The sequence below is a fragment of the Bombina bombina genome, chromosome 1, assembly GCF_027579735.1.
Source record: "Bombina bombina isolate aBomBom1 chromosome 1, aBomBom1.pri, whole genome shotgun sequence".
Lineage (NCBI taxonomy): Eukaryota > Metazoa > Chordata > Amphibia > Anura > Bombinatoridae > Bombina > Bombina bombina.
The window spans coordinates 127,077,089-127,093,418 of record NC_069499.1 but is presented as its reverse complement, the minus strand read 5'-3'; the positions used below and the strand labels follow the sequence as shown (position 1 = coordinate 127,093,418).

General features: G+C 40.4%; 1 protein-coding gene across 3 annotated transcripts in view; it reads left to right on the top strand.

Moving 5' to 3' along the window:
• DDHD1 (DDHD domain containing 1) overlaps positions 1-16,330 on the top strand; it is a 428,406-nt gene that overhangs the window by 231,128 nt on the left and 180,948 nt on the right. For all 3 annotated transcript variants that reach the window (XM_053697596.1, XM_053697597.1, XM_053697595.1), the window contains one exon: positions 8,893-9,149. In XM_053697596.1, coding sequence (XP_053553571.1) covers positions 8,893-9,149 — 257 coding nt within the window. The remainder of the gene's footprint in view (positions 1-8,892; positions 9,150-16,330) is intronic.

Sequence of the window (16,330 nt, the reverse complement as noted above, 5' to 3'; positions counted from 1 at the left end):
AAGCCGGGTACTTCTTTTATCCCTTCTTCAAGGTTTAAAAAATTGTATCCTTTACCAGCAAATTCTATAGAGTTTTGGGAAAAAGTCCCCAAAGTTGATGGGGCTATTTCTACTCTTGCGGCTGCATAAACTTTCTGGTTGGAGAATTTAGCGCAACATGAATTGGATTCTGACATATCTAGCATTATTTGCTTACTGCAATATGCTATTCATTTTATTTGTGATGCCATTTTTGATATTATCAAAATTTATATTAGATCCATGTCTTTAGCTATTTTAGATAGAAGAGCTTTGTGGCTTAAATCTTGGAATGCTGATATGACATCTAAGTCTAGATTACTATCTCTTTCCAAGGTAATAATTTATTTGGTTCTCAGTTGGATTCTATTATTTCAACTGTTACTGGGGGAAAGGGAGTTTTTCTTCCTCAGGATAAAAAAACCTAAGGGTAAATCTAAAGCTTCTAACCTTCCTTTCGTCAGAATAAGGAACAAAAATCTAATCCTTCCCCCAAGGAATCTGTTTCCAATTGGAAGCCTTCCTCAAATTGGAATAAATCCAAGCCATTTAAGAAACCAAAGTCAGCTCCTAAGTCCGCATGAAGGTGCGCCCCTCATTCCAGCTCAGCTGGTAGGGGGCAGATTAAGGTTTTTCAAGGATATTTTGTCAAAAATCAATGGATTCAGAGCATTGTCTCTCAAGGGTATCGAATAGGATTCAGAGTAAGACCTCCTGTGAGAAGATTTTTTCTCTCACATATCCCAGCAAATCCAGTAAAAGCTCAGGCTTTCCTGAAGTGTGCTTCAGACCTGGAGTCTTCAGGGGTAATCATGCCAATTCTTTTCAGGAACTAGGTCTGGGGTTTTATTCAAATCTATTCATTGTCCCAAAGAAGGAAAATTCATTCAGACCAGTTCTGGATCTGAAAATTTTGAATTGTTATGTAAGAGTACCAACTTTCAAGATGGTGACTATAATGACTATTCTGCCTTTTGTTCAGCAAGGACATTATATGTCTACAATAGACTCGCAAGATGCATACCTTCATATTCCGATTCATCCAGAACATTATCAGTTCCTGATATTCTCTTTTCTAGACAAGCATTACCAATTTGTTGCTCTTCCATTTGGCCTAGCAACAGCTCCAAGAATCTTTTCACAGGTTCTATGTGCCCTACTCTCTGAAATCAGAGAGCAGGGTATTGCGGTGTTTCCTTATTTGGACGATATCTTGGTACTAGCTCAGTCTTTACGTTCTGCATAATCTCACACGAATCAACTAGTGTTGTTTCTTCAAAAACATGGTTGGAGGATGAATTTACCAAAAAGTTTCTTGATTCCTCAGACAAGGGTCACCTTTTTAGGCTTCCAGATAGATTCAGTGTCCATGACTCTGTCTCTAACAGACAAGAGACGTTTGAAATTGGTTGCAGCCTGTCGGCACCTTCAGTCTCAGTCATTCCCTTCAGTGGCTATGTGCATGGAAGTTTTAGGCCTCATGACTGCAGCATCGGACGCGATTCCTTTTGCTCGTTTTCACATGAGACCTCTTCAGCTTTGTATGCTGAATCAATGGTGCAGGGATTATACAAAGATATCACAGCTAATATCCTTAAATCCCAATGTTCGACACTCTCTGACGTGGTGGTTAAATCACCAGCGTTTAGTTCAAGGGGCTTCTTTTGTTCGGCCAACCTCGACTGTGATCACTACAGACGCATGTCTTTCAGGTTGGGGAGCTGTTTGGGGATCTCTGACAGCACAAGGGGTTTGGAAATCTCAAGAGGCGAGATTACCAATAAATATGTTAGAACTCCGTGCAATTCTCAGAGCTCTTCAGTTTTGGCCTCTGCTAAAGAGAGAACCGTTCATTTGTTTTCAGACAGACAATATCACAACTGTGGCATATCATCAGGGTTGGACTCACAGTCCCCAAGCTATGAAAGAAGTATCTCGGATACTTGCTTGGGCGGAATCCAGCTCCTGTCTAATCTCTGCGGTGCATATCCCAGGTGTAGACAATTTGGAGGCGGATTATCTCAGCCGTCAGACTTTACATCCAGGGGAGTGGTCTCTTCATCCAGATGTGTTTTCTCAGATTGTTCAGATGTGGGGTCTTCCAGAGATTGATCTCATGGCTTCTCATCTAAACAAGAAACTTCCCAGATACCTGTCCAGGTCCAGGGATGTTCAGGCGGAAGCAGTGGATGCGCTGACACTTCCTTGGTGTTATCATCCTGCTTACATTTTCCTGCCTCTAGTTCTTCTTCCAAGAGTGATCTCCAAAATCATCATGGAACAATCAATTGTTTGTGTTGCTGGTGGCTCCAGCATGGCCACACAGGTTTTGGTATGCGGATCTGGTTCGAATGTCCAGTTGCCAACCTTGGCCACTTCCGTTAAGGCCGGACCTACTGTTTCAAGGTCCGTTTTTTCCATCAGGATCTCAAATCATTAAATTTGAAGGTATGGAAATTGAACGCTTAGTACTACGCATAGAGGTTTCTCTGACTCAGTGATTAATACTATGTTACATGCTCGTAAATCTGTTTCTAGAAAGATTTATTATCGAGTTTGGGAGAGCTACATTTCATGGTGTTCTTCTCATAAATTTTCTTGGCATTCTTTTAGAATCCCTAGAATTTTACAGTTTCTTCAGGATGGTTTGGATAAGGGTTTGTCTGCATGTTCCTTGAAGGACTAATCTCTGCTCTTTCTGTTTTATTTCATAGAAAGATTGCTAAACTTCCTGATATTCACTGTTTTGTACAGGCTTTAGTTCGTATTAAGCCCGTCATTAAATCAATTTCTCCTCCTTGGAGTCTTAATTTGGTTTTGAAGGCATTACAGGCTCCTCCATTTGAGCCTATGCATTCTTTGGACATTAAACCACTTTCTTGGAAAGTGTTGTTCCTTTTGGCTAATAAAATTCTACTACTTACCTGCTGTACTTGTGAAAACTATTCCAGTGGGTATTCTGTGCATGATGTGCCTGCTATGTTAAGCGTGTGCGGCATACTCCATGGCATCAGATCGAAAGAGAAAAAAAAGTCTAAAAAGGTGGCAAGTGAAGAGGAAGGCACGAAGCGGGTGAAAAATACAATCTGGAAACGTTTTTGGAACCACAGGTTAGGAAAATACATATTATCCCTTCCTCCACTGACTCTCTTGGTTTTTTTTTTTAACGTTTAGTTATTGCGCTTCTAGTTTTTTTTTTATGATTTATAAAGAGCTCTGGAAGTCTGGGAGAGGCATAAATCTATATTAGTGTGTTTATGTGGGTGCATGTGTGGTGTGTGTGCATGTGAGAAGTCAGGAAATCAAAGATTATCGATACTTGTATAGTCCTTCAGTCTACTTCTTGGCCTTCAGTGGCTCAGTGCATGGAGGTAATCAGGCTGATGGTGGCAGCATTGGACATCATCATGTTTGCTTGGTTCCATCTCAGACCTCTGCAGCTAAACATGCTCAGGCAATGGACCAGGAATTATGCAGACTTGTCTCCTCGAATAATTCTGGAACAGGAGACAAGGAGCTCTCTTCAATGGTGGTTGTCTCTGGATCATCTCTCTCAGGGGACTTGCTTTCGCAGACCATCTTGAGTGTTTGTGACAACAGACACCAGCCTTCTGGGGTGGGGAGCAGTCTGGGGCTCCCTGAAGACTCAGGGAGTTTGAACTCTGTCATAGTCTGTTCTTTCTATAAACATTCTGGTTCTGATAGAGATCTACAATGCTCTTCTGGCCTGGACTCACTCACGGTCCAGTTTTTTTAGGTTCTAGTCGGACAACTTATCTTCATGCTTGCATCTATCATCAGGGAGGAACACTGAGTTCCTTAGAGATGACAGAGGTAGTCAAAATAATCTAGTGGGCAGTAGTCAATTCTGGTTGCCTATTGGCGATCCACATCCCAGGGGTGGACAATTGGGAGGCGGATTTCCTGAGCAGGTAGACTTTATCCAAGGGAGTGGGAACTTCATCTAGAAGTGTTCTCTAACATAGTTCTCCAGTGGGGGCATCCAAAAATGGGATCTCATGGTGCCCCGTCAAAATGCCAAGCTCTCAATATACGGGTCGACGTCCAGGGACCCCCCCCAAGCGGATCTGATAGATGCTCTGGCGGTTCTTTGGTCCTTCAATCTTGCATACTTATTTCCTCCGTTTGCGCTTCTTCCTCGAGTCATTGCTTGAATCAGGCAGGAGAAGGCATCAGTGATCCTCATTGCTCCGGCGTGGCCTCGCAGGATTTGGTATGCATACTTGGTGGACATGTCATCTCTGCCACCTTGGAGATTTCCGTTGAGGAGGGACCTTCTCATTCAAGGGCATTTCCTTCACCCTAAATCTAGTTTCTCTGAAGCTGACTGCTTGGAGATTGAACGGTTAATCCTATCCAAGCGGGGGTTTTCTGATTCGGTCATAGAGACCATGATGCAGGCTCGTAAGCCTGTAACTAGAAGTATTTACCATAAGATATGGCATATCTATTGGTGTGAATCCAAGAGCTACTCGTGGAGTAAAGTTAAGATTATCAGAATTTTTTGTCTTTTCTCCAAGAGGGTTTGGAGAAGGGTTTGTCGACAAGTTCCTTAATGATCTAATTTCTGCCTTGTCTATTTTGTTACACAAACGTCTGGTAGATGTTCCAGATGTGCAATCTTTTTGTTAGGCCTTGGTCAGGATCAGGCCTGTGTTCAGAACAGTTACTCCTCCATGGAGTCTGAATTTAGTTCTTAAAGTTCTTCAAGGGGCTCCGTTTGAGCCTATGCATTCCTTAGATATTAAGTTGTTATCTTGGAAAGTTTTATTTCTTCAGCTCGTAGAGTGTCTGTACTCTCGGCGTTGCAATACTCTTCGCCTTGTCTTATTTTCCATTCGGATAAGGTAGTTTTACGTACTAAACTAGGTTTTCTACCTAAGGTTGTTTCATTCAGAAACATTAATCAGGAGATTCCTTCTTTGTGTCCTAATTCTTCTTCTCAGAAAGAACGTCTTCTGCACAATTGGGACGTGGTCCGTGCCTTAAAATTTTACTTAAAAGCAACTAGGGACTTTTGTCGGTCTTCTTCTTTGTTTGTAATTTTTTCTGGAAAACGAAAGGGTCAGAAAGCTACGGCTACCTCTTTCTTTTTGGCTGAGGAGTATCATCCGCTTTGCATATGAGTCTGCTGGACAGCAGCCTCCTGAGAGGGTTACGGCTCATTCCACTTGGGCTTTTGCTTCCTCATGGGCATTCTAAAATGAAGCTTCTGTAGAACAGATTTGCAAGGCTGCAACTTGGACTTCTCTTCACATTTTTTCTAAATTTTACAAATTTGATACTTTTGCCTCGGCTGAGGCTGTTTTTGGGAGAAAGGTTCTTCAAGCAGTGGTGCCTTCCGTTTAGGTTACCTGTCTTGTCCCTCCCTTATAATCCGTGTACTCTAGCTTTGGTATTGTATATCACAAGTAAGGATGAAATCCGTGGACTCATCGTGTCTTTAAAAAGAAAAGAAAATGTATGCTTACCTGATAAATGTATTTCTTTTTAGACACAAGTCCACGGCCCACCCTGTTCTCTGAGACAGGTTATTATTTTTTGTAAACTTCAGACAACTCTTGGCTTTTCCTTTTTCTTCCTAACTTAGGTCGAATGACTAGAGTGGGAGGGAAGGGAGGAGCTATATATAGCAGCTCTGCTGTGGTGCTCTTTGCCTCCTCCTGCTGACCAGGAGGTGAATATCCCACAAGTAAGGATGAAATCCGTGGACTCATAGTGTCTAAAAAGAAATAAATTTATCAGGTAAGCATAAATTTTCTTTTTGTAAGAGTCCCAACTTTCAAGATGATGACTATAGGGACTATTCTGCCTTTTTGTTTAGCAAGGTTACTTCATGTCCACAATAGACTTTTACAGGACGCTTATTTTCAATTCATTCAGACCACTATTGTTTTCTGAGATTCACATTTCTAGATAAGCATTACCAATTTGTCGCTTGTCCTTTTGGGCTAGCGGCAGCTCAGAGATTATTTTCAAAGATTCTTGGTGCCCTTCTATCTGTATTCAGAGAGCAGGGTATTGCGGTGTTTCCTTATTTGGATGATATTTGGTACTAGCTTTAATCTTTTCATTCAGCAGAATCTCACTTGATACAACTAGTTTGGTTTCTTCAAGAAATGGTTGGAGGATCAATTTACGATGGTGTTTCTTGATTCCTTAGACGAGTCACCTTTTTAGGTTTCCAGATAAATTTTAGTATCTATGGTTCTTTCTCTGATAGACTACAGACGAATTTAGTTAATTTTAGTTTGTCTAAACCTTCAGTTTCTATTTTTTCCTTCAGTGGTTATGTGCATGGAAGTTTTTGGTCTCATGACTGCAGCATCAAGTACAATCCTCTTTGCTCATTTTCAATTGGGGTCTCTATAGCTTTGCATGTTGCACTATAGGTGCAGGGATTATTTTCAGTTATCACAACTGGTATACTTAAATCCCAACACTTTTTTTTTCTCTCTGATTTGGTGATTGTACTATCTAATCAATATTTTAGATCTTCATGCTATTTTCAGGGCTCTTCAGGCGTGGCCTCCGTTTTTTTAAACAGACAATATCACAACAGTGGCATTTGTCAATCATCAATGAGGGACTCGCAGTCCTTCAGTTATGGAGGAAGTATATAGGATACTTTCTTGGATGGAATTCAACTCTTGTCTAAATTTCTGCGATTCATATATCAGTTATAGACAATTGGGAAGGGGATTATCACAGCCGTCAGACTTTATATCTGGGGGAGTGCTCTCCATCCATATGTGTTTTTTTTTCCATCTTGTTAAGATGTGGGGTCTTGCAGAAATAGATCTGATGGTTTCTGGTCAAAACAAGAAGCTTTCCAGATACCTTTTCAGGTCCAAGGATCCTCAGGCGGAAATGGTGGATGCTCTAGCATTTTCTTAGTTTTCACCAACCTGCTTACTTTTTTCTGGTTCTTGTTCCAAGGGTGACCTCCAAGATCATAATGGAACGATCTTATTTGTTTCTGATAGCACCAGCTTGGTCTCTCAGGTTTTGTATGTGGATCTTTTAAGGATGTCCAGTGGCCAGCCTTGGTTACTTCCTTTAAGGCCAGACCTTATGTTTCAGGGTCTGTTTTTTCCATCAGGATCTCAAATCTCTCTAATTTTGAAGGCATGGAAATTGAACGCTTAAGTGTTTAGTCATAGAGGTTTCACTGACTCAGTTGTTAGCACTATGATAGAGGCACGTAAGTCTGTTTCTAGGAGAAATTATTTTCGGGTTTGTAAAACCTATATTTCATGATGTTCTACTCATGATTATTCTTGGCATTCTTTTAGAATTCCTAGGATTTTACAGTTTCTTCAGGATTGTTTGGATAAATGTTTTGTCTGCATATTCTTTGAAAGGACACATTTCTGCTCTTTCGGTCTTATTTCATAGAAAGATTGCTAAACTTCCTGATATTCACTGTTTTGTTCAGGCTTTGATTCATATTAAACCTTTTTTTTAAATCTATTTCTCCTCCTTGGAGTCTGAATTTTGGTTTTGAAAATTTTATAGGCTCCTCCTTTTGAGTCTATGCATTTTCCAGACATTAAATTACTTGTGAGTCTCTTTATCTAATTTGCCATCAAGATAAAGCTTTTTTGCGGATTTCATTTTAATTTTTGCCTAAAGTTGTGAATTCTAACAACATCAATAAGGAAATTGTTGTTCCTTTTTGTGTCCTAATTTTAAGAATACTCTTGAAAGGTCCTTACATTCTTTGGATGTGGTAAGAGCTTTGAAATATTATGTTTCAGAAATTTCTCTAGTCTAGTTGTTGTTTTTTCTGACTCCAGAAAAGGTCAGAAAGCCTCTTATTTCTTTGATTTTTTGGTTGAGATTTTTAATCCCCAAAGCTTAGAGAATTACAGCTCATTCTACTAGATCAGTTGCCACTTTTTGGGTTCTCAAGAATGAAGCTTCAGTTGATCAAATTTGCAAAACAGCAACTTGGTGATCTTTGCATACTTTTTCTAATTTTACCTTTTTTATGTGTTTGCTTCTTCAGAAGCAGCCTTTGGTGGAAAGATTTTTCAGGCAGTTGTTTCAGCTTGATTCTAATGCCTTTGATTTGAGTTTTTTTAAATTTTTAAGAAAACTTAATTATTTTTGTTATTTATTTTCTCAGCGGAAACAGCTGTTTTTATTTTTTCCCTCCCTCTCTATTGACTCATGAACGTCCACATCTTGGGTATTATATCCCATACGTCACTAGCTCATGGACTCTTGCCACTTACATGAAAGAAAACATAATTTATGTTAGAACTTACCTGATAAATTTGTTTATTTCATAGTGGCAAGAGTCCGTGAGACCCACCCTATTTTTTGTGGTTATGATTTTTTTGTATAAAGCACATTATTTTTTCCAGTTCCTCTTTTTGTATGCTTTTTACTCCTTTTAATACACCTCACTTTTTGGCTATACGTTAAACTGAAGTATGAGTGAGGTAGCAGGTGTATTTATAGGCATTTTGAGGTTTGGGAAACTTTGCCCCCTCCAGGTAGGAATGTATATCCCATACGTCACTAGCTCATGGACTCTTGCCACTATGAAGGAAATTAATTTATCAGGTAAGTTTTTACATAAATTATGTTTTCTGTGACTCTTATTGTCCAAAATAGGGGTAACAAATTGATGTGTGCTAGCAGAGATAAAGATAGGCTCTAACCCTTTGATGGTAGTTCAGTATGTTCCAAGCTATGGTTAGCTATTAACCATAAAGAAAATGTGTATTGTCCCACTAAAGACGTTTGTCTTTTTTCATGAAACTGAGCGATTAATCTTTGTACATACTTTGTCCTTTTGTACATACTTTGTCCTTTTTTATTTTATTTTTTTCTCTCTAACAGCTAGTAAGAGGCCTTCAGCTGGAGCTAAATAGACTATACATCCTCTTCTGCTCTCGGAATCCTGAATTTGAAGAGAAAGGAGGAAAAGTCTCAGTAGTATCCCACTCATTAGGGTGTGTCATCACATATGATATCATGACAGGGTGGAATCCATTTTGTATGTATGAACAAATGCTGCCACATGAAGATGAAGACGTCCAGTGGATAAGTTATGAAGAACAGCACCTCCTAAGAGAGCTTTACTTAACTAAACAAAGGTGGGTAGTGTTTTGCAAGCTAATTTCCATTAATTCCTATGAAATGTGATTCCTTAGTTTATCTTTAAAAATACTTATTTATAGTTTGAAGATGTCATTTTTCTTGTAATCATAATCCAGATGTATATATTGATTTGATTTAAAAAAGGGGGTCCTAGCAGGCACTTGCTCCGAAAATTAGGAAAATACAGCTCTGTAGCAAAATCTGCTGAATTTCTTTAATTTAGATTGAAATATTTTTTTATTGAACAATCGGTACAATACACAGTCTATATCAATAGCAGATACAATAAATAAGTCACAACTGTAAAGCATCTATTTCACATTTCTCAACATTGTACTGCATTTTTCATATCAACATTTTCTTTAACCAGTCTTCACTGTGTGTTACAGGTTGAAGCTCCAGTAAAAACATGAGTCCAATTGTTACAATTTTAAAGATCTAACAATGTTTAACAATTAACATGAATAACCTATATAACCATTATGCCAGCTCGCATCACCATTTAATTTGTTGTATTATCAATAAACATTTCTTATGCAATCTCCACGTCTTAAACATCCACAGAGCCCACCAAGTACTCTCATCTGCAGTATCTACCGCTGCTCTCAAACTACTGTTTCTTTCTCCCTTGCATGGTAGCTTATCCTATACATGTTTTTCATTAAGGATCCAGTAAAACCAGACTCTATTGAAAGATTCCACCTCGTCTTGTATGTATGCTGCAGTCTCGCATAAACCAAACATACATCTAATCCTCCCAAGCACTTCCATTCTCTCCGGAATTCCCACCTTCCAATATTTTGCTATAGATATACGAGTCACTGTACACACAATTCTAATGATTTTATTTATAGGTGTATTGAATCTTGGATCCTCACCATTCAGCAAGGCCTGCATGGGCGTCAGTGTTACCTGTTCCTCTAATATAGTGGTTATCATCTTAGATAGGTCGAGCCATACATTTCGTACCTCCGGGCATTCCCACCACATATGAAAATATGTACCTAGCTGTGTGCAACCTCTATAGCACTGCCTGGAACCTCCCTTCACCATATGTGCTGTTTTTAAAGGGGTTAAATACCAGCGAAATGTTGTTTTGATGTTATTCTCCCTTAGGTCCGCTCCCAGCAAGCCCCTACTGGAATTTAGGAAAATCTGGTTCCAAGTCTTTAGGTCATATATTTCACCCAAGTCCGCTTCCCAATGGAGGGCAGTTTGTGGCTTTGAAATTGTGTGTGTTTCCTGTATGAATAAATATAAGTGGGACACCGCGCTTTTCTGTCTATTTTCTGCACTGCACAGTCTCTCAAAAATGTTTTTGGTCCTGGCCTCCCTCCCCGTCCTGTTATACAGCGTGAGAGCTGAGGCTATCTGTAGATATACAAACCACTGCAGATGCATAGGTCTAAGTTTGTCTTGTAGTTGATTGTAAGTCAAAATCTTCCTATTAATTAAAAAGTCTGCTATCCGGTATAAGTCCTTGTGTGCCCACTTGTCTATCAGTTTATGTAATTCTCCTGAAATTATATACTTTAATGGTCTTATTAAAGAATTAGTCGGTAATAGTGTTCCATTTCTATTGGTTATTGCTAGCTGCTTGATAGCTATTTTAGTGATCGGGTTTTGGTAGCCCCCGGGTCTCCCTCTAGTTTCTTTACCCCATAATATATCGTCCGGGCCGTCGTAACCCCCAATGAGAGCCTCTAACTGGGGCCATACTACGTCCTCTTGTTTCCTCCCTAAGAGAGAGTTTTGAGCTAGTCTAGCTGCTGAGTAATAATCCATCAAATTAGGAAGTCCCACCCCTCCCAACTGACGATGTCTGGTGAGAGTATCTCGAGATATCCTCGCATGTCTAGATCCTCTGAGGAATCTATGTAAGTCTGTCTGAAGGGCCTTCAAGTCAGATTTATCTATCTTTACAGGTAAGGAGCGAAATAAGTATAGGATTCTTGGGAGAATGTTCATCTTAATCGACGAGAGTCTCTCATACCAAGAGAAGTTATGCTTCTTCCACTTCTGCAGATCAGATCTGATTGAAGTAAACAGAGGTATATAATTAGCTCTATATAATTGGGTAGATTGTGCCGTTAGTCTAATCCCCAAATACTTTGTCATCTTTCACCCATTTAAAGTCGAAATTTGTTTCTATCAGTTTGATAGTGTGTTTTGGTAGACCTATTGAGAGCGCCTCACATTTGTCTGAGTTTATTTTATATCCTGAAATAATTTTATATATGTTGGGAAGTGAAATGAGTGGCTTAGTGACTGTTAACAATACATCATCTGCGAACAAGGTGATCTTATGCTGAAAATGTTGTATTTGCATGCCTGAGATGTCTGGAGAGTTTCTTATGTTTGCAGCTAGTGGTTCGATACATATCGCAAAAAGAAGGGGCGACAAGGGGCAGCCTTGCCTGGTGCCATTAAGAATATTAAAAGTGTTGGACTGATGTCCAATAGCTCTGATATACGCTGTGGGTGTTGAGTACAAACCTCTCAGTGCTGTCATGAATGACCCAGTGAACCCCACCCTTGTCAAAACTGTATCCATATACACCCAGTCCACCCTATCGAACGCCTTCTCCGCATCCAAGGATAGGACCAGAGAAGGCGTTCGCTCATGGTACAAATAATCCATAACCGTAATCATACGTCTACTGTTGTCTGGAGCCTCTCTATTTTTTATGAACCCTACCTGGTCCGGGTGCACAATAGAGGGTAGAATATGTTTCAAGCGGTTAGCCAGGATTTTAGTAACAATTTTCATATCTTGGTTTATTAGAGATATGGGTCTGTAATTTGAACACAGTGTAGCGTTTCTACCCTTTTTTGGAATTACAATGATTTTGGCTTGTAAAAGGTCAGCAGGTATGGGCTGGCCTTCTAGAATATGGTTGGCAAATTTAACTATATGTGGGATCAGGATCTGTCTGAAGAGTCTATAATATTCCCCCGGGAATCCGTCAGGACCCGGGGCCTTGCCTGGTTTGAGCTCTTTTATAGCTGTCACCACTTGTGTGATTTCTGCATTTAATTTGTCTTGGTCTTCTGTAGTCAAGTGTGGAAGGTTTGCTAAATCTAAGAAATTTTCAAGCACACTTTGTGTTTGGGTATTATGTTGGACCTTCTCCCCATCATACAGGTTTCTATAGTACTCTGCAAACGTGTCCACAATTTCTTGTGGATGAGATGTAATACTCCCTGTTCCTGTCTGAATACTCGGAATAGATACTGACTGAATTTCTTTAATTTAAAGGGACATAAAACTAATTTCTTTCCATAAGGCAGGGAGAGTCCACAACTTCATTCCTTACTGTTGGGAAATACAACACCTGGCCACCAGGAGGAGGCAAAGACACCACAGCCACAGGCTTAAATATCGCTCCCACTTTTCCTATCCTCCCAGTCATTCTTTGCCTTTTGTCACTAAAGTAGGATGGCAGAGAAGTGTCAGAAGATTTTGGATAGTCCTGTAATGGGTGTTGTTCCCTTCAAGAGAGGACTGAAGTTGTAAGTAATTATGTCAACCTCTCAGTGAGAGTATTAATGAACGTTAGTCTCGAGATACAGGGAAAGTTTTTTTGCCAACCCATCCAGACTGTTGACTAACAACTCCTGAGCAATTAGTGTTGACGAGTTTCACTGCTTGCTTTTACACACTCAGGTCCCGTGGCTGCAAGACTGTCACACTTGAGAGGCTTTATCTGTTCCACACCGTGGATCCTGGAGGAAGACCGCTTCATTATATATAACAGGGATTCTAATATAGGGTCACAGACACAGTGTGGCTCCTTTATACTTCAATAGGATCAAGGGTTAATATTTCCTACAGGGAGATTATTTGGAACAGTTTTGGGGATTTTTATGTACTGCTTTCACTTTGTGAGGGTTTGGGCTCATTGGACTGTGCTTTTGGCTTGGAACAACAGGTTTCACTTTCGTTTTTGAACAAATATCCTGAATCATGATTTCCAGGCTACCAAATTTTAAAGGAGATGCGCAGCTTATTAGCTTAGCGCCCTTTTTCATAGCAGGGGAAGTCCTGTCTTGCACACCACGTGACCGGGTGCGGTCTCTTACACTTCCTTACGATTGTGCTGCAGACATCGCTCCTTGAGGAGAGAGTTTTTACTGATAGCCTGTCTGGGTCTAGGAGGTGGTGAGTGCCAAAGCCATTGGGAATATAAAGATGCCGTTTTATATATAAAGTGCTCTTATTTCCATCTAAAGGGGAGGAGAGTCCACGGCATCATTCATTACTTGTGGGAAATAAGAACCTAGCCACCAGGAGGAGGCAAAGACACTCCAGCCAAAGGCTTAAATACCTCCCCCTCTCCCCTCATCCCCCAGTCATTCTTTGCCTTTCGTCACAGGAGGTTGGCAGAGAAATGTCGGAAGATTCGGAGTAGTCTCTTATGGAGAGTAGTACTCTTCGAAATGGGACTGGAGTTTTAAGTAGTCCTGTCAACCTCTCAGTGAGAGCTTTGGTGAAAGTTAGTGCCCGGAGATGCAGGGAGGGTCTTTCTGCGAAATAATCCAGACTCATAATAACAGCTCCATAAGTAATCAGCGTTGACTAGTTTCGCTGCCTGCTTCCTACACTCAAGTCCATGTCAGGAGAGATGCTAATACTGTCACACTTGAGAGGCTGTGTTCCTGTTCCACGGCGTAGATTCTGGTAAGATCGTTTCATTTTTATACACATAATGACAATGCAGAAGATAGGGTCACAGTGTGATGCCTTTTATCTTTCCATAATAAGTACAGACAATACGTTAGAAATCCATGTCCAGATGAACTTAGTAGATACCGCTTATACTGCATTTCTCTTGCAAGGTGTATCCAGTCCACGGATTCATCCTTTACTTGTGGGATATTCTCATTCCCTACAGGAAGTGGCAAAAAGAGCACACAGCAGAGCTGTCCATATAGCTCCCCCTCTAGCTCCACCCCCCAGTCATTCTCTTTGCCGGCTCTAAGCACTAGGGTCTCTCTACGGGAGGGTAAAGTGAATGTGGTGTTAGAATTGTAGTTTTATATCTTCAATCAAAAGTTTGTTATTTTTAAATAGTACCGGTTTGTACTATTTAGTCTCTAGCAGAAAAGTGATGAAGATTTCTGCTGAGAGGAAAATGATTTTAGCATGTTGTAACTAAAATCCACTGCTGTTCCCACACAGGACTGAGGAGTACCAGAAAACTTCAGTTGGGGGGAACAGTTTCCAGGCTTGACTGCAATGAGGTATGTTCAGTCATTTATTTCTAGACAAGACTGAGATAATGCTAGAAGACTGACAAGATCCTCATGTGGGGAGGGTAAGCTATGTTCTGAGACTTAGTAAAGAATTGAATGCTTACATAACAGGGCTAATTAGGCTGGTTGACACTAATTCAGGGCAATCGATTATATGTTTCTCCAACATAGGTGTGTCCGGTCCACGGCGTCATCCTTACTTGTGGGATATTCTCTTCCCCAACAGGAAATGGCAAAGAGCCCAGCAAAGCTGGTCACATGATCCCTCCTAGGCTCCGCCTACCCCAGTCATTCTCTTTGCCGTTGTACAGGCAACATCTCCACGGAGATGGCTTAGAGTTTTTTAGTGTTTAACTGTAGTTTTTATTATTCAATCAAGAGTTCGTTATTTTAAAATAGTGCTGGTATGTACTATTTACTCAGAAACAGAAAAGAGATGAAGATTTCTGTTTGTATGAGGAAAATGATTTTAGCAACCGTTACTAAAATCCATGGCTGTTCCACACAGGACTGTTGAGAGGAATTAACTTCAGTTGGGGGAACAGTGAGCAGTCTCTTGCTGCTTGAGGTATGACACATTCTAACAAGACGATGTAATGCTGGAAGCTGTCATTTTCCCTATGGGATCCGGTAAGCCATGTTTATTAAGATTGTAAATAAGGGCTTCACAAGGGCTTATTAAGACTGTAGACTTTTTCTGGGCTAAATCGATTCATTATTAACACATATTTAGCCTTGAGGAATCATTTAATCTGGGTATTTTGATAAGTTTATATCGGCAGGCACTTTTTTAGACACCTTTCTCTTTAGGGGCTTTCCCAAATCATAGGCAGAGCCTCATTTTCGCGCCGGTGTTGCGCACTTGTTTTTGAGAGGCATGACATGCAGTCGCATGTGTGAGGAGCTCTGATACATAGAAAAGACTTTCTGAAGGCGTCATTTGGTATCGTATTCCCCTTTGGGCTTGGTTGGGTCTCAGCAAAGCAGACACCAGGGACTGTAAAGGGGTTAAAGTTAAAAACGGCTACGGTTCCGTTATTTTAAGGGTTAAAGCTTCCAAATTTGGGGTGCAATACTTTTAAGGCTTTAAGACACTGTGGTGAAATTTTGGTGAATTTTAAACAATTCCTTCATATTTTTTCGCAATTGCAGTAATAAAGTGTGTTCAGTTTAAAATTTAAAGTGACAGTAACGGTTTTATTTTAAAACGTTTTTTGTACTTTGTTATCAAGTTTATGCCTGTTTAACATGTCTGAACTACCAGATAGACTGTGATCTGAATGTGGGGAAGCCAGAGTTCCTTCTCATTTAAATAAATGTGATTTATGTGACAATGACAATGATGCCCAAGATGATTCCTCAAGTGAGGGGAGTAAGCATGGTACTGCATCATTCCCTCCTTCGTCTACACGAGTCTTGCCCACTCAGGAGGCCCCTAGTACATCTAGCGCGCCAATACTCCTTACTATGCAACAATTAACGGTTGTAATGGATAATTCTGTCAAAAACATTTTAGCCAAAATGCACACTTATCAGCGTAAGCGCGACTGCTCTGTTTTAGATACTGAAGAGCATGACGACGCTGATAATAATGGTTCTGAAGGGCCCCTAAACCAGTCTGATGGGGCCAGGGAGGTTTTGTCTGAGGGAGAAATTACTGATTCAGGGAACATTTCTCAACAAGCTGAACCTGATGTGATTACGTTTAAATTTAAGTTGGAACATCTCCGCATTCTGCTTAAGGAGGTATTATCCACTCTGGATGATTGTGACAAGTTGGTCATCCCAGAGAAACTATGTAAAATGGACAAGTTCCTAGAGGTCCCGGGGCTCCCAGAAGCTTTTCCTATACCCAAGCGGGTGGCGGACATTGTAAATAAAGAATGGGAAAGGCCCGGTATTCCTTTCGTCCCTCCCCCCA